The following is a 26654-nucleotide window of genomic DNA, read 5'->3' as shown; positions in this document are numbered from 1 at the left end:
CTGCCTTTTCTGGCACATTCCTCTGCTGCTCTAGAACTCTCTGGCTTGTCTGTAGTCTATTCTTGCTGTGCCTTTTTGGGGCACTTTGCGGAGATGTGCCCATGTTCCCCGCATCCAAAACAATTGAGATAGATAACCCTTTCTCTAAGAGTCTGTCGGGGACGTATATCATTCTTTTCGCTGTTCTGGGAACTCTTTCTCTTTCTACTCTCATTGTGAGAGCTCTGCTGGGTTCTCCGAGCCAAGATCTCATCAACTGAGGTAAGTCAAATTTCCCGAATGTATTGCAAAAACCCCGTTTCACATGACCCATCAATTCTTCAAAAGAATTCAACTTCTGTTCCAAGCAGTAGTCTCTGATCTCTGTAGGAAGTACGCAACAAAACTGCTCAATCTACTCCTTAAACAAGACCTTCATAAATGAAGAGGCTGGTAGAAAAGAGTTCCAAAGTCTCTCGCAATAAGCGTCCAAAGAATCTACCTTGGTCATCCGAAGATGATTCCAAGCAGTTCGTATATCTCGTTCGTACTCGCGAGTAAGCCAATAAGAAATAAGAAGCCTTTCAACCATTTAACCGGAGCTTCCTTTCTTGGTAGAAGAGTGAACTGCCATGTTCGAGCATCACGGAACCCAGAAAAGGATTCAAATCAACCACCTTCTTTAAATTCTTTGACCTTCTTGCTTTTATCTTCGAGGAAGTCATATTGGTTGGCTTTTAAAAAAAAATGTTTCTTCTTTGCATAAAACATTGATCGTCGGAGTCCGAAGTATCTGAGGATGAGTCCTCGATAGAACTGTGAGAAACTGGGCGGAACCTAGGCTTCTTTGCCTTTTTTCTTGCCCTTTCCGAAGCTTTTCTTTGTGCTTCGCTTGTCCACGTCTTTCTGCGAGTATAGGTTTTGCTTTTGTGCACTCGTCTGTCTTTTCGACTTTACTCCCTTCCTGAGAGTAAAAGCAATGGCCACATGTCGTCTCGAGTAAATCGTATCAATCGGATAATTCTTCAGGTGTATTACCAATCTCGAGTTCCTGGAGTACTTAATCAATGTGTTCACACATATGCCAATCTGCAGTTGACGTTTGTTACTCCTTTTCTGGCAAACTTGTCCGTTTTTTTTTTTGGGGCCCAAATCTTCATTCTTTTCTTCAATTCCCGCGCTGGATCTTCAACTTTTCTTTGCCTTCCCATTGAGAGGTGTCATCTTTGTCATATTCTTCATCAGAACCCATGTGTAATCTGTGATTTTTAATGGCTTTATGCCCTGTAAGACAGAGCGATGAAGATGGGAGCGCGCCCGATGCGGGATATATGAAGGGTGGGAGTTGCTAAGTCCGGGGTCGGGTCACGAAGATTCTTTCCCAAAAGCTGCGCTGTAAAAAGGATCGGATCTTTCGTAGAAGAAGAATCTTTCTGCGCTCTGATACCACTGTAACAAACTTGGACACTCCAAGTCGAGATTCTACCGCAACACAGGAGAGATTCACTTCAAAACAGTTCACAGTTCACAATTGATTCGACACGACCCGCCGGAGTTCCGTGCCTAGAGATATTGGCCCCAAAGACTGGCGCCCCTTTCGGTATTTCTTTTTGTATTAGATCTGTGCTCAAAAGTACAAGGGAGTGGGAGGGTCTCACTCTCAGACTCTGCGTCCAGATGCTCTGCAGAGCGGGAGCCCTGTCCACACTTATAAAGGTTTACAAGGGATCCCAAAAGCAAAACCCCAAAAGCTGCCCATAAAAAGCATTAAAAAATAAAGCCATTCATCTTACAAGGCTTGCTCGATAAAGCAACTCAAAATAAAGCTCTCTTTGCGTAGGAATTTTTCAGCCATTGCGTAGAAAAAGCAGCCCCTTTTGCGTAGAGAAATGTCCGTACAGCCTGTCGTACGCATCTGCCACGTCAGCCTGATTTCCTGCCGCAAAACGCAGAAATGCCGTACGGTTGACACGTTAGCTAACCTGCGGATTTTCCGAGGATCAGCTTGCTAGGGAGAGGGTGTGTGTGTGCTCTGCTCTGCTGCCCCCATGTCCAGGGCCATGCCATGCCACCCATTTGTGACAGTCCATGTAGCTGCTAACGGGACATGCCTAACAATGGTTTTCAATGCACGCAGGCACTCTTGACTTACCCTATGGATACGCTTGTGGCAGTTTGGACTGTGCAAGAATCGAACAACGGTAACAGAAGGAAGGGAAAAGCAATAGAAAAAGAAACCTTCGGACCCTTGATTGTCAGTAGAGGAGGCGGGTCAAGTACTACAAAGATTGTAAATGCTACGAATGCTGGGAGCAAGGGCATGTGCTTGCGAAATGCCCCAACAAAGTGTCTAATGATCAGGCAGAGGACAAGCCAGAGAGTTCCAGAGCAGCGGAGGAGCGAGCAAAGAAAGGCAAGAATGGTAGTGGATTTTGTGGGGACCGACCAAGACAAATGGATGAAAGTACGGAGCTCTGCAGGGTGTGGGGCAAAGTATGAGATCAAGAAGCCCTCATCTTCTTTGACAGAGGAGCCAAGGCCAAATTCATGTCAACCGAATCGACGGCTCGACTTGGGATTTTGCCACAGTAAATGGGATCACTGGCGGTTGAGGTAGTTCTAGCAGCACCAAGAGGGATGTTGCCATTGTACTTGTCATAGGCAAACTTCGGTTGCATTGTCAGGGGTATCTAGGGAACGAGGGCTTCTACATCATGCCGTTGGAAGTGTGTGACATCCTTTTGGGAATCCCCTGGTTCCACAAGAACAGTCCTGTGGTTGACTACAGGGCGAGGAAAGCGATATTGAAGAATGAGAAGTGTAGAGGAAGTGTGTGACATCCTTTTGGGAATCCCCTGGTTCCACAAGAACAGTGCTGTGGTTAACTACAGGGCGAGGAAAGCGATATTGAAGAATGAGAAGGGTAGAGATATAGTACTTGATGTAAAATCAAACGACAAGTCCGTCCTACTTGTATCGGCTTCGGCCATTTCCAAATTAATGAAATCCAGTCTGTTTGTGTACTCGAGATACTTAAATGAGTTAGATGATAATAAACATAAAATTTGTCTGACCTGGAGAAGGAATGACAAGTTTTTCTGCAAGCTCAAGCTGATTATTTCTCTAAGGCTTATCAGGAGAGTTGCCTCTCGCAACTGCTGACGTGTCAAAGCCCTGAAGAAGGGGGCCACTTGCAAATGTCGGCCGAGGGGCTTAAACCCTAAGAAGAACAAGTAACAGAAGAAGAAGTCCTACCAACTTATGGGGACCCTGTTCGATGGGGCCCCAAGTGACATAAAGGATTAAAATAAAACAGGACCCGCACACACCCAAAAATTGATGACGTGGCAGATTTCCAAAAATTGCGCTGGCATGATGATGTGGCAGGTTGTACGGATTTTCGCGTTTTGCGCTGGCTGATGACGTGGCAGGTGTATGGATTTTCGTGATTTACGCTGGCAGCTTTTTGGCTTTGCTTTTTGAACGAGAAGCTTTTGAGTTTTGAAGGCTTTTCACTGTAATTGCTTTTTAGGCCAAGGGCCTTTAAATATGAGGTTAGGGCTCATTCTTTGGCATGCTTCCTGGAGAAGGTGCAGAGTCTGGAGTACCGGCTTGTACTTTGATGATGCAATATAAAGAAATACCGAAAGGGGCGCCAAGGTTTGGGGCCAATACTCTTTGGGGTGGAATTCTACCACTCCGTGTCACAAAAATACCGAAGCGAAAACTGACTGTTAAATGCAATGTATATACTCAAGAGACTTTGGAGAGAAAGAGAGAAAGCTCGACACATCATTGGGGACCAGAAGATGGGCTGGTCCCCCGCATAAAGAGAATATATTTATTACTAAGGGAGAATCTTCACAAGCACAGGAACGGGGCAAAAGCCCGTCCTTTATTCTTTCTTGTCCTTTTTCTACTTCTGATTGAGAGAGTAGAAGAATTGCTCTCTGACTAGTGAGAGGATCTTTCCTCTTTATCTTCCGTTAACTGTGTCTCTTCGGACATAATCATTCCTGCAGTCAACCCGCGAAAGAAACATGCAAAACGCACGCACACACGCTTGCTGTAATTTTTGCACATAACCAGAAATTGTTACCTGAGCGCGTTCCAATGCCGAAATGGAGGTCCTTTTCGCGATGGAAACGCTCCAAACTTTGTGTATGTGTAGAGTAGGTAGAGAGGGATAAGATTCTATTAAGACTTTGCTGAAATTCACCCTAATACAGGTTATTAGGGGCTGAAAACAGAGAATTTGCAGCAGCTAGATGAGGGAGAAAGAGAGTTTTTTACTACTTTACGCGATGAAACTTCTCCCACAGCTGCCTACAACCATGAGAGGCCTTGTTCTAGGTGATGGGCGCTCAGAGGCTCCACATACACCACAAGGTGCTGCTCTCAAGCTTCAATGGAGAGCTTCACTGCGTAGAGGACGTTCAATGTAGGGGGGGGGGGGTAGTGCACTGCCAACTTGGCAAGAGGGGGAGGGGCTGCTCTCATATAGCCAGCCAGAATAGGGGGGGCTAGCTGGAGAGAGAGAGAGAGAGAGAGAGAGAGAGAGAGAGAGAGAGAGAGAGAGAGAGAGAGAGAGAGATTGCATAGGTAAGTGTGCCAAGTGGCACACTTAATAATTTAAAAATCATTCAACTTTTGACTTTAAAAGTCCTATGCGAATTAATGAAATGTACAATTATGTGCACAACTACACACATAGATGCAACCAATAAAAATGTTAGCTGCTCCCCAGCGCAATGCCGTACTAGCACTGCTCTGGCATTACCTGTTCGCACTTGCCCGGCCATTTCGTCCAACATAAACAATTTAAAATAATATAATTGACTTATCCTAAGGTCGTAAAAATAATTCAGGCATTAAGGTTACTGTTGTTCTAAGGACCCCATCTCATTCTTGTGCTTGCATTGACGCGCGTAATTTTTTGAGCTTGAAATGTGAGGCTACTATCTACCCCTTCATTGAAGACCCAATTTCTCAATCACTAGGGCTTCAAGGTATTTTCTGCTAGTGTCTCCCTGAGGTGCTCTGGCCCAAACTTGGGCGCACCTGAGGCCCCAAAACTGCTAGATCTATTCTGATGTGCAGACAACTAATTAGATAATTCTTTTCATTTACAAAGTCTGACATAGTTACATCCCTCTTGGTTCTAAACAATTGACCTCAAATGTAGAGCGTCAACATAACTGTGCAAGATGTCTGGGTAGTCCTTAAGATCGGACTCAGTCATCCACTTTGCATCTAAAGGGGTGTAATTCTTGAACTTGACTAAATACTTTCGATGTAGGCTCCCTGACTTTAGTTGTCTCTCAGAGTGGTGTATTATCTGTTCAGGTTGAAGGATTTCCTCAGTCTCTTCGACTTCTGGAGGATCTTCTTGTACTGGCGCCACTGGAGGAGGTCCAACATATGATCGGAGGAGACTTACATGAAAAGCATTATGGATACGCCAGTGAGAAGGCAAATCCAATCTAAAAGTCAAGTCATTGACTTTATCTGTAATTTTGAAGGGGCCGTAAAATCTATGGGAAAGTTTTACAACTTTCCCTTTTCGGACCCGCTTTTTCAATCTAGCTTTCTCAAACCGAAGCAGGACATATTGTCCTTTTTCAAGATTGAGATTTTTTTTGTGCTTGTCTGCTTTTCTCTTCTGTTGCTCTTGAGTACGAAGAATCGTTTGCTTTACTTGTTGATAGGCAATATCAATATTGCGCACAAATTTATCTGCGGCGAAGCTGTTTTCTTTGGTAACTATAATAAAAAGTAAGAGTGGCTTCGTATAAATAATTTCGAAGGGAGCTTTACCAGTTGAGGAATGTATGGTATTATTATACGCAAACTCACCTATCGGTAAGTACTGTTCCCATTCGGATTGTGGTTTCGAAACATAGCACTTGAGGAGGTCTAAAACAATGGCATTAGCGATTTCGCTTTGACCATCTGTTTGAGGATGATAAGCTGATGAAAAATCAAGCTTAGTTCCCAAGTTTTCGAACAATGTTTGCCAAAATAGACTAGTAATGCGAGGATCTCTATCGCTGACAATAGTCTTTGGCAGTCCATGGTGTTTAAAAATCTGAGCTAGAAATATTCTAGCCATGATATCAACCTTGATCGTCTTCTTTACTGGAAGGAAATGTGCTTGCTTACTGAATCTGTCTACTATAGTCCAGATTGCATCATTTCCATTCTTGGATCTAGGAAGATTGTAATAAAATCCATGGCAATACTTTCCCATGGCGTGTTAGGCACAGGGAGTGGCTGAAGCTTGCATAAACTTTGTCTGTCATATTTTACTTTTTGGCAGACTAAACACTCACGTACATATTTTTTAATGTCCGCACGGAGTGTTGGCCAAAAGAAATATCTTTCGAGGGCACTAGTGGTAGCAGCAATTCCTCGATGCCCGGCATAAGGAGAATTATGTGCTTCATCCATCACCTTTTGTCGTAAGGCTTGAGCTATGCATATTGCTTGTTGATGATAGAGCGTATTATCCCTAATGAAATAAGGTGGCCTTGAGTGACCAGCTTGACGATCTGCCCAAATTGTAGCGAAGGCTGGATCTTGAGGATACATCTCACTGAGAGATTCTAGTTCCTCATGATAAATTGTTGTCAGCGCATTGGTCTTTGGACGCATGGAGAGAGCATCTGCAACTGCATTCTTTGTTCCAAAAGTGTGTAAAATCTGAAAATAGAACATTGAAAGAAAGTTGGCCCATCTCATCTGCTTTTTTGATAACTTTCTTTGTGTGAGAAAGTAGCGAAGACTCTGATGATCTGTTTTGATAATAAAATCAGCTCCTAACAGATAATGTTTCCAAATGGAAAGAGCATGAATTACTGCCATTAGCTCTTTCTCATATATGGAAGCATGCAACTCTGCATCTATAAGGTGCTGACTTTCGTAGGCTATGGCGTGACCCTCTTGGTTGAAGACTGCTCCTACACAATCTCCAGATGCATCGCAGTATACCTTGAAAGTTTTGCGAAGATCAGGGACGGTGAGAACAGGTCCGTGACTGAGTAGATACTTAAGCTTTTCAAAAGCTTGTTTTTGTCCAGGCCCCCAATGGAATGGAATCCGCTTCTTTGTCAGATCATGGAGGGGACCTGCTATAGCGGCAAAGGCTCGAATGAAACGCCGATAATAGGAACAGAGGCCGAGAAAACTTCGTACATCATGTACTATAGTTGGCGTAGGCCATTCTACAACTGCTTGAATCTTATCAGGGTCCATCCTCACTTGGTTGTGAGATACTATATGGCCCAAATAATGGATTTCTTTTAGAAAGAACTCACTCTTCTTAGCATTCACAAATAATTTGTGTTTGCATAATTCTTCAAACACTAATGCCAGATGCTTATAGTGTTCGTCTTCCGTCTCTGAGAAGATTAAGACATCATCGAAGAAAATGCCTGTAAATCTTCTATATGAGTGAAAGATTCTATCCATCATTCTGTTGAATGTGGCTGGTGCATTAGTGAGTCCAAAAGGCATCACTAAGAATTCATATAACCCGAAGGTTGTTCTAAATGAAGTCTTATGCACATCCTGAGGAGCTATGCGGATTTGATGATACCCGCTCTTCAAGTCTATACGACTAAAGAGACTTGCTCCTTGTAACTTATCAAGAATGTCATTAATTCGAGGGATTGGAAATCGATTCTTGATTGTGATCTTGTTTAAAGATCTATAGTCTATGCACATGTGGAATGTGCCATCCTTTTTCTGTACTAGCAAGACAGGTGAACAATATGGAGAAGTACTAGGCCTTATTAAGCCCTTCTCCAAAAGTTCGTTAACCTGGTTGAGGATTTCCTCTTGCTGCATTAGACTAACTCGATAAGGGGACTGATTTGGAGGAGAACTTCCTGGGATCAAATCAATTGTATGATCCTCAGGTCGAGAAGGTGGGAGTTCATTTGGAAGTTCATCTGCAAAACAGTCTTTAACTTTCTAATAACTTACGTCTTTTTTGCTCTAAAGAGGAAGAAAGTTGTGAAGCAGACACATCTCTCTCTTGCAAAAATCAAGTACGCTGAAACACACTTTTTCATTGCTTTCTTGATTGCAATGTGATTGGCGATGGGGATACGCCAATCACCTGCATCCGCAAGTACAAGATATTCCTTTCCTTTATGATCAAAGAATAAAGTTTTCTGAACATAGTCAGGAATGGGATGCATCTTGTCCAAGGTATTCCCAAGATAACATCACACCCTTCAAGGGAAGCTAGTAAGAAAGACTCTTGATCTTTATAGTTGTCGACCTTTAAATTCAACTTCCCTATGATTGGAGTAGAGTTGGAGTTCTGCCCTTTGAAAGCAGATTGTGCTTGAATAGAAACTCCAAAACGGTTGGATTGTAAATTCAGGTCATCGACTAGCTTTGTAGAGATGGAGTAGTCTGTACTACCAGGATCAAACAGAATAAGAGCCCGTTGGTTGTTGATGCTACCCCATGCTTTGAGAAGTGCTCTTTCTTTTCCATCCTTGGTTGTATTTCCCTGTAAATTTGGGACTGCACTAGAAGAGGGTGGTTGCGGGGTTTTGGTAGGACAATCACCCTTCATATGTCCAATTTGTCCACACTTAGAAGCATCTTCCTTCGTTGATGTAGGTTCTCAATTCAGCAGGAGAGAGATACTTCCCTTTCTTGGGCTGATTTGGCTTTGCTTCTGCATCGGATGCGGTTCTTTTCTTCTTTTGAGAAGAAGAAGTAGAGGTAGGCTGCTCATGGAGAGCCTTCTGCTTGGCATGATAGGTGCTTTGCTCCATCTTCCTGGGAGTACCCTTATCATGTATTCCATCAGCTATGCGAGCTGATTCCATAAGTATCTGCAAGTTACCTCAAGGGTAGAGCTTCATAGCCTTTTGCAAGGCTTCATGCAATGCTGCTTCAAAGTTGCGCATCTTCTCCGAATCTTCAATCTTCTTGAATGGAGTGACTTTCAAGAGAACGTCCCAAAACCTATCCATATAGCGCGGTACAGTTTCGTTCTCTGACTGTGAGAGTCGATCCCATTCTTTCTTTACCTCTTCCTCATAGTTTGGAGGAAGGAACTGTGCGTAGAACTCCTTCTTGAAAACAGTCCGATCTTGGGGTTTGCGATTTTCTAAGATCAGGGTTAACCACCAACTGCTGGCGGTGCCTTTTAGGTACATACTGACATGGCGAAGCTTGGATCTTTCTTTAAAGTTCCCTTTTGCAAATGCAACTTCAAATTGACGAATAAAAGCCAAAGCTTTTGTCATTATCACACCGTCCATTGTAGGTGTCGAATTTTACATCTTTGTCTCGTGACTTGAATGTTTTTTGCCTGTGGTGCTTCCTCTTATGGTGCTCCTTCTTTCTATGCTTAGACTCCTTGTGGACAGGAGTCCTTTCCCTTGAATGCACTTCTTGCTGCACGACGGATCGTCAAGAAACATGTTTTCTGGAGCGACTATGTCATCCAGATCCTTCATGAAAGAAAACTGAGGAGAATCAGGAAGATCCTGCTCTTGAACCTTTGGATTAAACCGCACATGACGTTCTGGAGGTTTCCTTTGCCTCTTGTGCATGCGGGAGGTTCCAATTAAAGGATCTTTCTTTGGTTCCGGTGCCTTTGGGTTCTGCGGGATTTCTCTCGACCTGATCGGCACTTTCTCCTTCCCTTTCTCAAGAGTATGGAGAATCTTTTGGACTTCTGGATGGGAGAGAGCTTTTTGCAACTCTATCACCTACTGTTGAAGGAGAGAGAACTCTGTCCTCCCATTTTTGCAGTCTGCAAAGAGTCGTCAATCCCTTAAGGAAGAGAGAGATGACCTTGCTTTGACACCACTGTCACAAAAATACGGAAGTGAAAATTGACTGTTAAATGCAATTTATGTACTCAAGAGACTTTGGAGAGAAAGAGAGAAAGCTTGACACATCATTGGGGACCAGAAGATGGGCTGGTCCCCCCCCCCATAAAGAGAATATCTTTATTACTAAGGGAGAATCTTTACAAGCACAAGAACGGAGCAAAAGCCCGTCCTCTATTCTTTCTTGTCCTTTTTCTACTTCTGACTGAGAGAGTAGAAGAACTGCTCTCTGACTCCTGAGAGGATCTTTCCTCTTCTGTGAAATTTTGGGAAGCTCTCGTAGGTGAGAGTCTAACTTCCACAAAACTCATCGGAAGCTCTCATAAATGAGAGTCTATCTTCCACTAACTGTGTCTCTTCAGACATAATCATTCCTGCAGTCAATCCACGAAAGAAACATGCAAAACGCACGCACACACGCTTGTTGTAATTTTCTGCACAAAAACAGAAAATGTTACCTGAGCGCGTTCCAATGCCGAAATGGAGGTCCTTTTCGCGATGGGAACGCTCCAAACTTTGTGTATGTGTAGAGTAGGTAGAGAGGAATAAGATTCTATTAAGACTTTGCTGAAATTCACCCTAATACAGGTGATTAGGGGCTGAAAACAGAGAATTTGCAGCAGCTAGACGAGGGAGAAAGAGAGTTTTCTACTACTTTACGCGATGAAACTTCTCCAACAGCTGCCTACAACCATGAGAGGCCTTGTTCTAGGTGATGGGTGCTCAGAGGCTCCACGTACACCACAAGGTGCTGCTCTCAAGCTTCAATGGAGAGCTTCGATGCGTAGAGGACGTTCAACAGGGGGGGGGGAGGGGCTGCTCTCATATAGCCAGCGTGAAGAGGGGGCGCTAGCTAGAAAAGAGAGAGAGAGAGAGAGAGAGAGAGAGAGAGAGAGAGAGAGAGAGAGAGAGATTGATTGCATGGGTAAGTGTGCCAAGTGGCACACTTAATAATTTAAAAACCATTCAACCTTTGACTTTAAAAGTCCTATGCTAATTAATGAAATGTGCAATTAAGTGCACAATTGCACACATAGATGCAACCAATGAAAATGTTAGTTACTCCCCAGCGCAATGCCGTACCAGCACTGCTCTGGCATTACCTGTTCGCACTTGTGCGACCATTTGGTCCAACATAGACAATTCAAAATAATTTAATGACTTATCCTAAGGCCGTAAAAATAATTGAGGCCTTAAGGTTACTGTTGTTCTAAGGACCCCATCTCATTCATGTGCTTGCACTGACGCGCGTAATTTTCTGAGCCTGAAATCTGAGGCTACTATCTACCCCTTCATTGAAAACCCGATTTCTCAATCACTAAGGCTTCATGGTATTTTCTGCTAGGGTCTCCCTGAAGTACTCTGGCCCAAACTTGGGCGTACCTGAGGGCCCATAACTGCTAGATCTATTTTGATGTGCACAACTAATTAGATAATTCTTTTCTCGTAAATACATTAATTATTTACAAAGTCTGACATAGTTACACTCCGTGTTGCGTGTCGTTTCTCTCTTTCAGTTCAGTTGCTATTGAAGTGATAAAAGTCGATTTAGTCTATTCTTTTCTATTGGCATGTGGTGCCCGTCTTGTGACATACTACTACTAAAGGTTGCCCAAAAGGCCTTTAAGTGGGAGGTTGTTGGGGTAAAGTTCTTTTGACCCCTTATAGTGCGTACAGACTCATTATACTTCTCGTAAATGAGCCGTTCATTATTTTCTACAATTGGTTGTCCGCCCGGCCATATAAAAAGATCAACCACTGTAACGAGACAGGCACCACGTGCCAACGGGAAAGAATAAATGAGACAACTTTAAACACTTCAAAACAACTGAATTGAGAGAGAGTGCACGACACACGAGATGGGGAATGGCGGAGTTCCACCCCAAGAGAGCACTGGCCCCAAACCCTGGCACCCCTTACGTTATTTCTTTTTATTGCTTGAACTCAGTACAACCGTGCGGGACTCTGGCACTCTGCTCTGCTTCACCTTCCTGGTCGAGTGCCAGAGGAAGAGCCCAACCCACGTTTATAAAGACTCTTGGCCTCTCTAAAAAGCAGAACATGAAAAGCAGTAATTCTAAAAGCATCTAGTAAAAAACTACTAGTGTTGAAATGTGGAATTCCATACAGTCTGCCACGTCAACAACCATCCGCATAAATCATGGCGGTCCGTACAGTGCCATGTGACAGCCAACGCATTTTGCCGGTGTAGTCCGTACAGCCAACCGTGTCATCTTTTCTTATGCTGGGAAACTGTGTGCGCACGAGGATGGGTCCTACTTTATTTAAATATAGGTCCCATTGGACGGGGTCCCATAATAAGTCGGCAAGACTTCTACTTCTCCTGTTGCTCCTCTTAGGATTTAGGCCCCTCGGCCGAGATGTGCAAATCAGCTCAGGTCTTCAATGGCTTGACACGTTAGCAGTGTGTGACAATGTAAATCCACAAAGAGATCCAAACCCAAATCCAAGAATCGTTATAGAGGGGGCTTATTAGGCCTTGTAGTTCACCATATGGAACGCTTGTTTTTTTTTGTCAAGAAGAAGGATGGAATTTTTCGTATCATGTATGTGTATAGATTATAGAGCCTTGAATAAGATCACAATCAAAAACAAATTCCCTATTTTTCGGATAGATAACTTTTTAGACAAATTGCTTCAGTAAACTTGACCTCAAATCGGAATATCACGAAGTCAAAATGGTACAGGAGGACATTTACAAAACTGCATTTATAGCTGAAACAAGGCACTATGAATTTCTTGTTATGATGTTCAAGCTAACTGCTACTTTTACATATATGACGTACTGCATTTTCATAGAGTACTAAATTTTGTATTTGTTTTCTTTGTGGATTTTAGTAAGTTTGTGGATGAACACAACGAGCACTTCACACATGTTTTTGATTTGTTGCCAAAGAATAAGCTGTATTTGAATCTTAAAAAGAGCTCTTTCTTTGAATATGGCATCGAGCATTTAAAACACAGAGTCTTTAAGGTAGACCCTAAGAAAATTGAGGCTATCAAAATATAGCCAATTCCTAGAAATCTGCATGAAAAATCATTTCTTGTCTTATGTAGTTATCATAGGAAGTTTGTTAGGAATTTTGCAGATAAGGCACATTACTTCACATTGCTTTTGAAGAAAACCACACCTTATGTTTGGATTGAATTGCACGACCAATCCTTTCAAGCTTTGAAAAATCATTGACCGATGCAATTTTTTGATTTTTCTCACATGTTCTTTGTCGTTGTAAGGGATGCTAGGGGTACAGGCATAGGTGCTGCACTTATACAAGACTATCACCCAATTGCTTTTGAAAGTCAAAAATCTAAACCTTTTGAAATAAAATACATCACTTATGACGTAGAACTCACAGCCATTTTACATGCACTTAAAATTTGGAAACATTATTTGACGGGTTTCGACTTTGTCATTGAAACAAACAAACAAAGCATCAAGTATCCGCTTTCTCAGTTCTTAGTTTTTGATAGATACATTAAGCGGATCTCTTTTATTCAGAACTTTTAGCTTAGTATTTAATACCAACGTGGTAAAGAAAATGCGGTGGGTGATGCTTGAAGTAGAAGGCCCTCTCTTCATAATTTGTCCGTCATTGGAAATACATCATTTGCATCCATGCCTAACATATATGCACAAGATGAAGATTTTAAGACTACATGGTTGTATATGAATGAACATTCTAGAGATTCATTTTTTGAGGACACCATTCGAGACCAATTTTTGTATTTCAAGCAAAAACTTTGAGCTACACAACCATTTTGTCTCATGAACAGCTTTATGTCGGTCATGGAGGTTTCGCTACCACTTACCAGTATTTATGTCGTGATTTCTTTTGGCTTACTGTTGTGCATTGATGTTAAAAAGTACGCTGCTTGTTTTGTTTGTCAAAAGATTAAGTCAACCATAGGTAAGAGATTAGGTCTTTTGCATCCACTGCCTATTTTTGAAATACCTCAGGGAACATATTTTAATGGATTTCATCACTGGTTTCCCTCTTACTATACGTAAGCATGATATGGTTTGGATAGTGATTGATCGTTTGAGTAAACAAGTATATTTTATTCCATGTCTCACGTCATATTAAGCTGTACTCTTATATTTGTAAATTTTTTTTCCACATACAAACGTTACGATTTTTGATCGAGTTTTAAAGTTTTGTGGTTCATTTTGGATAATCTTTTTTTTGAAAATTTGGGTACTTTACTGGATTTCACAAGATCTTTTTACCCTGAATCTAATGGACAAATTGAAGTGTCCAATTTTTTGAAAGCAATGTGCATTCACGACAAAAAAGTAAGATGATCACTTACATAGTTTGCGATTTGCATACAACAACACTAGAGAGAGCACCTATGATGAAAAATAGAGTAGAGGTTTTACATGATATCACTTTGACCAAGGAGATCGTCTATGATATCTGAGAGCAGCAAAGGATGTTTGAGGCAGCTATTATATGAATATTAGACACTTTACAGGGTTGTTTGAAAGAGAGTTTAGTGATGCTTTGGGGAAGTTTGCATGGAGTTAGTGTGTACTCAAGATGTGGACTATGTTAGTTTTGCAGGCGTAATCGATGGTGACTACTCCTCTTTTGGGGGCGGGGTAATATTCTAAGTGATGATGTGGCATGGCGCCGCATGCTAGCAATGGACTAGAAATTGGATGACCCAAACCCCATAGGTAAAGTACCATGAACCTTGGAAAACGTGGCATGTTTCATGGGTGTTGATGTGGTGGCAGTGTGGATTGACATGGCAGCTCAAGACATGGGGACCTTTATCTTGGTTTGTGACTTTGGGTTGACTAATCCGTATTCATCGGTTGAGCCTTCATATGTTTCGTATATCGAGGATCTTGTGAATAATGAAGTGCATGCTCCATGAGAAATCCAACATTCTCTTGGCACTCATCTGGAGAATGAGGTTGTGCATTGTAGGACGGGTCTTGTCACTTTCCTCTTCGTGCCATCTCCTCATCTTAAATGGGATTGAATTCTCTGTAGAAGAAGAATCGATTGGTGTTTTGACACCGCTATAACAGTCATTGACAAGATGGTAAAACAAAAGAACAACACCACAAATTGAATTTGAAACAATTGAATGGTTACTTGAAAAAAGAAATGAATACTTCAAGCAAGACACAGTGGGCAAAGTCTCCCACTCGTATGTAGTGGCATTTCAACTTAAAAAGACATGTTTTGGGAATCGAAACTCCGCCGCTTCGTGTCGACTCTCTCTCTCTCTCTCTCTCTCTCTCTCTCTCTCTCTCTCTCTCTCTCTCTCTCTCTTCAAGTTCAATTGTTGCAATTTCTATTCGCGTGTTGCTATTGAATTTTCACGTGGGTGTCCAAGCGTGTTACTGTTGTATCGTAGCTCAATTGTTGCAATTTCTATTTGCGTGTTGCTATTGAATCCTTGCGTGAGTGGCCAAGCGTGTTACTGTTGTATCATAGCTCATACGATTTTCCTCCTAGGAAGGATCCGATTTGTTTTCTGCAGCACACATGGGTTCTAGCAATAAATCCAATAGCATCTCACCAACTATAAGTTTGTAGGGGGATGAAGAGCACTTCACTCCTAGTGGAGAAGCAGAGAGAGGCAACAAAGATTTCAACGGAGGAATCGGGAGAGGACCATGACAAGTTTTTGGGGAGGGAGCAGGTTACAAGCACTAATTGCAGGTTGACACTTGTGCAAAGTGTCTGATCAAATGCATTAAGGACTCAAGCTACTTGAAATATTTGAAGAAACATTCGCTTGATGAGGTCCACATGAGATGGAAAAGGCCATCTACACACCAGTCAAATCGGCAATGAAGACAAAAGCAAAGTCGGGTGCGAAAAGCAAAAATTGTACTCGCAACAAGAGTTTGATAAAGCTTTTGAACATAAAGGCAACTCAGCTGTTGAAAGCGAAAAAGCACTCTCGGAATTGTAGTAGGTCCAAGGATTATGCAGGCTATCTAGGTTGAAAAGAGTGGATCAAAGAAGCGTTTCGCTTCGAGGATGGTTCGAGTTCTTCTTCATCTTCTTATAGTTCCGACAGTTCTTCTTCATCTAGTTCTAGCGAGGATGAGAAGAAGGGAAGGAAAGACGAGAAAAGCAAGTCGAAGAAAAGCAAATTGAAGGAGGAGTCTAGAAAGCATAGAAAGCAATCCAGCAATTCAGAGGAGGAAACCACTTCCACCTCTGACAGTTGAGATAGTGATGTCCATACTTTTGGTACAGTTTATGGTAAGAAAAATAAGAATCATTTGTTACGAGCCACTCAGTACGACAACCTGGAAAAGAAGAAGAAGAAGACTAAGGAGTTCAAGGATGGGATCCAAGAATTAAGATTTGACACCTTATCTGGCTTTAAGGATTCCCATCGAGTCCTTTCTTTCATACAGTAGTTTGACACGGCTTTCTCCAGAGGCAACTTCTGGGAAGCCTCTAAAGTATGAAAGGTGGCATCTTTTCTAAAAGGGAATCCTCGGATATGGCGGCCGACTCTTCTTCTCTAAAGCAAAGTATCGACCAAGTGGGTGAAATCTAAGAACTTGTTTTCTTCGGTATGGTTAACAAAACAATATGAATAGGATGTGATTACAGCATGGAACCATCTGAAGATGCGGGAAGGTGACACTTTGGAAACTTATAGTCAACGTTTTGGGACACCTTTTTGCTAGTTGCTAGATATGTGTAGTTTGGTGCATGGGTACATAGAGTCGAGCTAGTTTTTGTGCTTTGTCTGTTATGTAGGTATAATCGAGGGCGATTACTCTTCTTTCAAGAGGGGGGAAATGTGACAAATGTGATGACATGGCATTTGAACTTAAAAGGATCTGTTTAAGTACCTAAAAGTGGTTGAAAATGATCGGAACCAATTTTTTCATAAAAATTGATGATGTGGCATGCAATATGTATATCTCGGAATTTGTGGCGGATTTTTAGGGAATCTTTGATTTTTTTGGGGGATTTTCCTTGTGTGTCAGCTTTTCATATTTGATGCTTTTTGCATAGCTACCCAGAACGGGGAATTGGAACGGGAAACGCGGAACGACAACATGCATGAAATGCCATTCCCTGTTTCGGATACTTATGTCTGAAACATGAAACGCAGATGTGGAACGGGAAATTGGGATGGGAACGAGGAACGGAGACCTGAAAATGACTTGCTTGTAACTATGGCTTTTTGGCCTTGGGCCTTTAAATACGAGCCTTGGGGGCCCTCTCTGGCAGTTTGAAGCGCACAAATTGCAGAGGAGGTGCTTGTCGGACGTTGTATTTTTGCGAACCATCAGTAAAGTAAGAAATACCGAAAGGGATGCCGGTCGTTGGGCTAGTGCATCTGGAAGTGGATCTCCACCGCTTCGTGTCCATTCTTCTCTCTTCTCTCTCTCTATTTAAATTTACTTATTTGACTTTCTATTCGTTTGTTGCTATTGAATTGTCGCTTGAGTGTCCAAGCCTATTGTAGGTGCCCATTTGGTACTTCTTTATTGATTGAATCTTCACAACTCCAATTTTCCAGAGAGCCTCTCTGCAATTGTACAACTCGCAAGTCTATAGAGCCTCCGCTAAGGTCTCTTATTCAAAGGCACTATGGCCCAACATTTACAAATCGCCCCCAAAAGCAACTGCTAAGAATAACTTGCACTCAAAATCGTGAGAGTTAACTTCTTTTATAATTGTACAGTAAACGCACGGGTGTCCAATTGCCACGTCACCACACCCGTATGATTGCCACACTAGCAGTCAATAAATCGCGCCACAAATCCCATTGCGTTTCACGTGTTAGTCAACTCAGATTTTGGTCTTCTCATCTGGTCATAGCTGCAGTTCAACTCTTGCTCCTTTCTTCTAATTCAGTCAGGCCATGGCACATGATCACTTTATAAGAGAACCTACAAATTGAGAACAGATTGGACCATATGAATGCTAAAAGGCATCACCTACTCAACAATTCACCAGATAGCAGTTCCTGAGGAAATGAGATTAAAAATGATTTGAGCCATTTTTGAGCAATTTAGGGAAGGGAGAAGAAAATTAATGGTACAAACAATGGCCCAAGGCTAGAGGGACACTTTTAGGTAGACAACAAGGAAAACTATTTGAAACCAGATGAGAGTCAAAGGAGGTTTCAGGGATTTGAAATTTGAATGACATTAAAAATGTGATCCAAGGTGTCGTGAGCTTGAGGTGCTGGGAATCATTATATTGAGAAATCTTAACAGATGATTCAAAAATGGTATGGGTTGGAAGGAATGATAGGAGCCAAATCTGGGAAAAACTGACCTCGCCAGCATACTCAGAGGGGTCATTTTTATTCTTAGGGGTGGTGTCAGAGTGCAATTACAATTGTGGTCACTCCTTGTGAAAATTTTGGTCATTTATAGACTGTTGCAAGTGCTTAAAGAGAACAAATGCTAACATGGCGAGTTGTAAGAGCTTTAGCCAGATAATTAGTGGAAGTTGGATAAGAACAAGTTTCATGCTTGGCGTAAGGCTATTGGAACTCCATAAAATGGAGAAAATGATAGGGGTCAATGATTCCTGAGAATCTTGAGCCGATTTTAAATAAGAAAACACTCTTGAAGATTGGAACGTGGGAGCACGGAAGGTTATGTACTTGTTGTTTGGAAGTGTACAAGACACCATGATTAGGGTTGCACAGGATGCCAATTTTCCGAAGGAGACTTGGAAAAGTATGGTTGTATTGTATCAGACCAACGTATGCAAGGAAGGTGCAGTTGAAAATGAGTTGCTCATAGTTGGAGACTAAATGCATCTTTAAATTCCTTGCGTTCGAGGTTTTAGGGATTTGAATGACATAAAAAATTTGATCCAAGGTGTCGTGAGCTTGAGGTGCTGGGAATCATTATATTGAGAAATCTTAACAGGTGATTCAAAAATGGTATGGGTTGGAAGGAATGATAGGAGCCAAATCTGGGAAAAACTGACCTCACCAGCATACTCAGAGGGGTCATTTTTAATCTTAGGGGTGGTGTCAGAGTGCAATTACAATTGTGGTCACTCCTTGTGAAATTTTTGGTCATTTATAGACTGTTGCAAGTGCTTAAAGAGAACAATTGCAAACATGGCGAGTTGTAAGAGCTTTAGCCAGATAATTAGTGGAAGTTGGATAAGAACAAGTTCCATGCTTGGCATAAGGCTATTGGAACTGCATAAAATGGAGAAAATGAAAGGGGTCAATGATTCCTGAGAATCTTGAGCCGATTTTAAATAAGAAAACACTCTTGAAGATTGGAGCGTGGGAGCACGGAAGGTTATGTATGTCACGTGACACATCCAACCCTATGTGTCCGTGGACAAGCTACAACACGACAAGGGTTCAGTCAGTCCAGTCAGTCTAGATTTAGAAGTCAGTCCAGTCAGTCTAGATTTAGAAGTGTTCTGGCACTTTTGTGAGTCTGTTCGCAGATCGTGCATGTCCAGACACTTAGTGTAGATGCATATCCTCTGGTTGTACACAACATGATCATAAGCATTCCCATCAGAATCCATCAGAATCCTTCAGGGGAATTTTCCAGTGCATTTAGCCTATTTTCCCTATTTTTGACATTTTTCACTTATTATTTTTAAGTGACTTTTGTTGGAAGTAGGGAAGGCAATTTTGCTAAGTTTGTATATAAGCAAACCAGAGTTAGCACTTTCTGGCAGAAGAGGCAGCAGGAGCACCATTGCTCAATAGGCAACTTCTCAGCAGAACCCCAAGCCCTAGCGTTTTTGCTCCATTGCAACCACCTAGCATTTTTGGACGAGATCAGCCAGCGTTTTTGCTTTTGCAGATCCCTGGGACAGAAGACTCATCAAGAGACCTAGCGTTTTGCAGTTGCAGGCCATCCGGCGACAGCAGAGCCGTTTTGAGCCCTAGCGTTTTGATTTGCAGATCAGCCCTAGCGTTTTGCAGATTTACCGCGACGGATCATCAAGAACCACCAGCGTTTTCAGTTTTCAGCCCTTAGACACCGCAGATCAAGTCCCGAACCTCGCAGATCTCACCTTCCCGCAGCAGTTCCTCGCCGCACGGTCAGTTTCCGCAAGGTTTATAGTTTCAGCCCGGAAAACGCAGATTTCAGCATCTGCTTTTTCAGCGCGTCGTCGTCGCATCGTCGCCATCGACATCGTCACCGACATAGAGTCAGAATTCAGCAGATAAAGATTTGCAGATTTCAGCGCTTAAGAGTTTTCAGATTTCAGCCGTCTCGTTGTCGTCCTTATTGTCGTCGACATCGTCGGCAAGTCCAAACATTGTAGAGATTTGTGCAATCATAAGTAGACCACTCTCGCCATAGAGAGTGGGGCCTTCGGAGGAGGGTTTTACAACGTCTCTGTTGTCGTATTCTCTTCTCTCTCTATCTCTCAGTCTCATACACTTGTACGCACAGTGTCCATTCACTTTGTTGTGATCATTGCACTCTATCATTAAGAACAGAAGGCTATCTCTTCCATAAGAACAAAAGGAACCTTGAGCACAGTTCGGAGCACTCATCTTGAGCAAAGTTCAAACATTCATTCCGCTACACCTTACATTGGTATCAGAGCTTTGGTAGTGTTTTGTATCACTCAAGGAAAGAACCACAAGAACCACATAATTGTTTTTGCTTGTTGAGGTCGCACGAACCCAAGTTCGCTTGGGCGTGTCGATTCCTAATCGTGTTTTTGAAGAGTGATAGGAAACCCAAGAAAGAAGGGCTTGTCCAGCCTCCCCTTGTGCCTCTTTTCACTCGTTTCGAGCGGACCGTGCACTTAGCGGCCGGCCAATCGACGTGAGGTGGGAAAAAGCAACCTTGGTGTGAACGCAAGGCCGCCAAGGGGTGCGCCCGCGGAAAAGAGTAGAACTCGGGTGAAGAGAAGATCCTTCTCGAACATAGATTGCAAGCGAAAGAAAACCCTCGAGAACCCAAGAACCCAAGATCCTCAAGAACCCAAGTTCCTCGTGAACTTAAGAACCTAAGATCACAAGATCCCACAAGAACCCACGACTTCAGTGGATGGTCATCACTCGAAGCGGAATGGATACTTCGCTCGGAGGTGATGAGCATGAGAGAGGCGAAGAAGAATTTTCCTCACCAAGAGGTTTTTCCGACCCTCCCCCTTCCCCATCTACGCCAAGGATTGCACTAACTCCTATGGAGGAGTTGATGCAGTTGTTTATGGACAACAAGTTCGAAAGCGAAGGAAGAGAAGCAGAGAGAAAGGCCTACGAAGAAGAAATGACAGACAGATCGTGAATACGAAGAAAGCATGGCAGCCATAGAGCGTAAGTACGACTTGGAAGACAAAGAAAGACAAGCCAAATTAGATCGCGAGAACAAAGAAAGACAAGCCAAATTGGATCGCGAGAACAAAGCAAGACAAGTAGAATTTGATCGCGAGAACAAAGCCATAAAAGAAAAGAGCGACCAACACATGAAAGAATTCTTGTGACTCTTTTCTATTGTACAGACACAGATGCAAGAGATTTGGGAAAAGGAGACTCTCTCAGTCTTGTATTCTCCAAAGCATAATACACGGGATTTGCATGATGATTTGGATGACACTGACAAGCATGATGATTTGCATTATCAAGATGTGATTTCTCACAAGCATGATGATTTGCATGATCAAGATGTGATTTCTCACAAGCATGATGAGTTGCATGAAGAAGATGTGATTGTTCACAAGAAGGATGATGAGTGGGGCCTTTGGAGGAGGGTTTTACAACGTCTTTGGTAACGTATTCTCTTCTCTCTCTATCTCTCAGTCTCATACACTTGCACGCATAGTGTCCATTCACTTTGTTGTGATCATTGCACTCTATCATTAAGAACGGAAGGCTCTCTCTTCCATAAGAACAAAAGGAACCTTGAGCACAATTCGGAGTACTCATCTTGAGCAAAGTTCGAACATTCATTCCGTTGCACCTTACAATATACTTGTTGTTTGGAAAGTATACAAGACACCATGATTAGGGTTACATAGGATGCCAATTTCCCGAAGGAGACTTGGAAAAGTATGGTTGCGTTGTATCAGATCAACATATGCAAGGAAGGTGCAGTAGAAAATGAGTTGCTCATAGTTGGAGACTAAATGTATCTTTGAATTCCTCGCGTTCTTAGGTCTTTTAGTTGATGATGAGAATGCAAGGTGGAAGTATGCTTGCATGGATTAGGGCTAGCGCATTAGCATAGTAGGATAGATTTAGGTGTCACAACTCCAATTGTAAACAAATTTTGTATTATTTTCCAAGTGTTCTCTATAGTATCTAGTCCCAAATTGTTTTCCTCTTTGATTTCAAGATATGAAGAATAATGCATTTAGGATGGCCACCGATGAGTAGTCATAGGTTAAGGTGGATCCACGCAGTGGGCTAGAACATTGATAATGCACACTTCCACTGAGATAACTTAAAGACGCCTGTGACATATAGACCATGCATATCGGGGTCCTACTTGCACACACAAAGGATTGATGCCTTGAAGTGTTGGCTATATCCACCGGAAACGTCAGTTACAATGGCATGATCATGAAAGATTGCTTGTTGTGCATGTGTGGGTTGAATGCTTATGTTTTCACTAGCATCTTGGATTTATGTTTTGAAGCTAGAATCATGATCTACACAAAAAGAGCTTTCATTTGATACCCATATTGATATTTCTTTTCGTTAACAATTTAAGGTTCTAGAAGATCCTAGAGGAGGTCTTACAGATTTCGGAGGCGGCTTCACGGATTTCGAGGTGTTCCAAAGCTCAAAGGAGACGTTAGATTTCAAAGAAGGCCTTAAATTTCAAAGGCCTTAGATTTTAAAGAAGGCCCTAGATTTCAAAGGAGGCCATTTCTACTATAAATACAACCCTTTCCTTTCACTTTGGGAACTTGAAGACTAGTACCCTTGTGACTATGGGATTTAGGTACATCTGCTGATTGCTACTTTTTAAAACAACCTCAATAATATACCATTGGTATGGAACCCCTGTATTTTAAGCGAGGACGAAGCATTTGAGGTGCACTACCATAAAGAGGGTCTCGGCTAGCAACATCTAGCTTGTCTATATGAGGACAGACGCGTAGATTGCAGATATCTTCATGAACGCGCCTGGAGTTGAGAAACTGTTATGATCTAGAGGGATGCTTGGAGTACGTTGGTGGAGTTAAGCTTGAGGGGTTGTTGAGATTTCAAGATCAACACCTGGTAGGCTTGGATCATGGATGGCTTCTCACCAACATTTATCACTAGCCTGTGGTAGCTTATACGAGGATCTCTCATCTTGGTGAGTGATAACAGAACTGAACTTCATCAACCTTCTCTATCTAGTGAGAGTGATAACACTCTTCTCTTACCAGGCACTCCTAAGCAGGTTTACATTTCCCACTGTACATTGTTATATTTACGCTATATGCTCTCTCACTTATTTTATGTAGACCTCCCCTGTCATTTTTTGTAGTGAAGAAGACTTAGCCTCCATCTTTGTGTGTCCTTGCTTGTCTCTCCTTCTCTCTCTCTTGATATTGGATAGTCGTGTCGTTAAGCTAGATCATAGAACACTGGCCTACAAGTTTCAGCACCATAAGTAGCGCTTATATGGTTTTAACGCTTAGCCTTCATTTTGGTGCTCTCCCCCAGGTAGCAGACCATTCTCGGCTAACTAGCAAAGAGTGCTGCGAACCAAACTTGTTGCTACTTCTCCAGCTCTGTCATCACCTAATGTTTCTTAATCTTGTTTTTAGTATGTTGGTGAGTTGTTTGTATAAGCTGAAGGTTGTGTGGACACTGTTGTGCAGCTTGAAAAAGTGAATCGGAACCTTGCAGCTTATCATGATGCCTGGGACAAGTATGTAGATTCCTGGATTGTTATCAAAGTGAGCAATTTAGAAGCAATCTACAAATGGCGTCTGCAGGTAGTTGAAATACTGTTTTCTAATCGAATGAAGTGTATACAACATGAAATGTCTCTTCTAACTTCGTCACATATGGCAGGCTGAGATTGGGATGAGAATGACAGGAAGGCCAGGCATGACTGACGAGGAGGTGTCGTGCCTTTCCTTCACTTTGGTGGTTATGCTTGTACATAATGCTAATTTTGTGTTTTGGCACTTCGTACAGGTAAAAGATTTTGTTTCGCGCTATATGCCTGCATATAAAGCATATTTACCTGGGCTATATGCCTCTGGACCAACGGATGCATTGCCTGGGAGGACACTGCAATTAGACATAGATGACAATAGGAACCCCATTGGTTGATTGCCTTCCCTTGGATCATATAAGGCTACGGTAAGATGATGCTCATTTTATTCCAACGAATGGGTCGAAGCTATTTTTGTGATACTATTGTGAACTTTGAAGTTCAAGGCTTAAATGTGTGCTAGTGCATGATATGCTGCTTACCTGCACACCTATCTTATGATCAAGTAAGGATGTCATGTTGTTTGAGTGCAATCCTCAAGTTGTAAATCGATGACTATCATAATCTTCGATGTAATAATGTCCTCTGAAAAAAAGTAATATAGAGAAAGTCATTTTGTCTACTTTGATCGTTAGCATGATGGACTCTCCTCAAGTTCTGGTCTATGGGAATTTAGTTTTTGCCTGCCATAAGAGTTGTAGTTTCTGTATCAATTTGCATAATATCCCATGGTAAAATGTATCCGGAGCCTATCCGAGCTGTGACTAATCCCTTGAACAATTGATGGGAAGGGAGTACAAACAAGCACTTGCTGGTGATGGTAGCAAGCTTCCCCTCGCTTAGCTGTAGAAGGTGCAATTAGAGCTTGGCCCTAGTGGGCAATGCATCCCTTAGGGTGCTTTTGGATGGTGGCTATGTTTTGAGGGGCCGGGACCAAACACACTAGGTTTTTAAATGATTCTTTGGAAACATGGTGAGGAATCACAAAGGCCTTCAAAATAAAAGGAATTGATTTACTCGTAAAAATAAACTAATGTTGCGTTAGAGTCTAGTAGTTTATTGATAAAAATTGATAAAGAGGTCTTTACTTTCAACCTGTGAGCAATAATAAACAAACAAAGAAAACTAATCTTTAAATGTGATAAGATCACAAAGCTTGCGAAACGTAATATTGGGGAAACAAACTTTTCTTCATATTGCCTTTTAAGCTTAAAAATAAGGTGTGCTAACATGCTTAGGTTCCCTTAAATTGTACGTCTTGTAAGAATTAGTTCTAGGTGAACAATTCAACCTTAGCATAACAAGATAAGCTAATGGCAAAATCATTAATTTTTCCTATCGGACGCATAGCATTTAGGATTAGGAATTTGCGAAAGAGAGAGAGAGCTCCGAAAAGTGCTTGAGGATGCGAGATAAGTAAAAGGTGGAATTAGGAACCAGTGGAAAGTGCATCCATTAGTGTGCTTTTGGATGGTGGTTATGCTTCGAGGGGCCCGGGCCAAATACACTAGATTTTTAAAAGATGCTTTGGAAACATGGTGAGGAATCACAAAGGCCTTCCAAATAAAAGGAATTGATTTACTGGTAAAAATAAACTAATATTGCATTATAGTCTAGTAGTTTATTGATAAGCTAATAGAGCGCTCTTTTCTTTCAACCCAATGAAATAGCAATAACAAACAAGCAAAGAAGGTTCATCTTTGAAAGTGATAAGATCACTTTCAAAGAAGGTTCATCTTTGAAAGTGATAAGATCACAAGGTGTGCGTAACAACCAATGCAGTAATATTGAGGAACCAAATGCTACAAATTTTTATATATATTGCCTATGAAGCTTGAAAGTATGGTTTGCCAACATGCTTATGTTCTCTTGAATTTTACTTCTTCTAAGAAATAGTTCTAGGTGAACAACTCCACCTCAGCATAACAAGCAAAGCTAATGGCAAAATCATTAAGTTTTCCTATTAGACATATAGTACATAAGATTAGGAATTTGCTAAAGAGTGAAAGCTCCGAGGAGTGCTTGAGGATGCGAAATAAGTAAAAGGTGCAATTGGGTCCCAATGGGAAGTGTATCCATTAGGGGATGGTGGCTATGCTTCGAGGGGCCAAGGCCAAATACACTAGGTTTTTAAATGATTCTTTGGAAACATGGTGAGGAATCACAAAGGCCTTCCAAATAAAAGGAATTAATTTATTGGTAAAACTAAACTAATATTATATAAGAGTCTAGTAGTTTATTGATAAGATGATAGAGATCTCTTCTCTTTCAAGCTATTAAAATAAAAATAACAAACAAGCAAAGAAAATTAATCTTTAAAAGTGATAAGATCACAAGACCTGCGTAACTGGTAATGGAGTAATAGTGGGGAACGAAAGGCTACAAATCTTTTCTTCATATTGCCTTTGAAACCTGAAAGTATGGTGTGCCAACATGCTTAGGTTCTCTTGAATTTTAAGTCTTGTAAGAAATAGTTCTAGGTGAACAACTCAATTTGAGCATAACAAGCAAATCCAATTGCAAAATCACTTATTTTTCCTATCAAACATATAGCACATGGGATTAGGAATCTGCTAAAGAGTGAAAGCTCCGAGATGTAGTGCTTGAGGATGTGAGATACATAAAAGATGCAATTAGGCCTTAGTGGGACGTGCATCCATCATAGTGCTTTTGGACGGTGGCTATGCTTCGAGGGGCTGGGCCAAATGCGATAGGTTTGTAAATGATTCTTTGGCAACATGGTGAGGAATCAGAAAGGCCTTCCAAATAAAAGGAATTGATTTACTGGTAAAAATAAACTAATATTGCATAAGAGTCTAGTAGTTTATTGAAAAGATGATAGAGACCTCTTTTCTTTCAACCTATTGAAATAGCAATAACAAACTAGCAAAGAAAGTTCA

At 41.8% G+C, this 26654-nt stretch overlaps 1 protein-coding gene across 1 annotated transcript in view; it reads left to right on the top strand.

Moving 5' to 3' along the window:
* Nucleotides 1-24376, top strand: part of LOC147448226 (P-loop containing nucleoside triphosphate hydrolases superfamily protein) — a 45942-nt gene extending 21566 nt beyond the window's left edge. The window contains exons 9-11 of the mRNA XM_086524103.1: nt 23633-23749; nt 23829-23879; nt 23955-24376. Of these exons, the coding sequence (XP_086380229.1) occupies nt 23633-23749; nt 23829-23879; nt 23955-24092 (306 nt within the window). The 3' untranslated portion in view covers nt 24093-24376. The remainder of the gene's footprint in view (nt 1-23632; nt 23750-23828; nt 23880-23954) is intronic.
* Nucleotides 24377-26654: the final 2278 nt, after the last annotated feature.

This window comes from Adiantum capillus-veneris, chromosome 11, assembly GCF_014529385.1.
Source record: "Adiantum capillus-veneris isolate H3 chromosome 11, ASM1452938v2, whole genome shotgun sequence".
In the NCBI taxonomy this organism is placed as follows: domain Eukaryota; kingdom Viridiplantae; phylum Streptophyta; class Polypodiopsida; order Polypodiales; family Pteridaceae; genus Adiantum; species Adiantum capillus-veneris.
The sequence above is the reverse complement of the archived record's forward strand: the minus strand, read 5'-3'. Positions and strand labels throughout refer to the sequence as shown.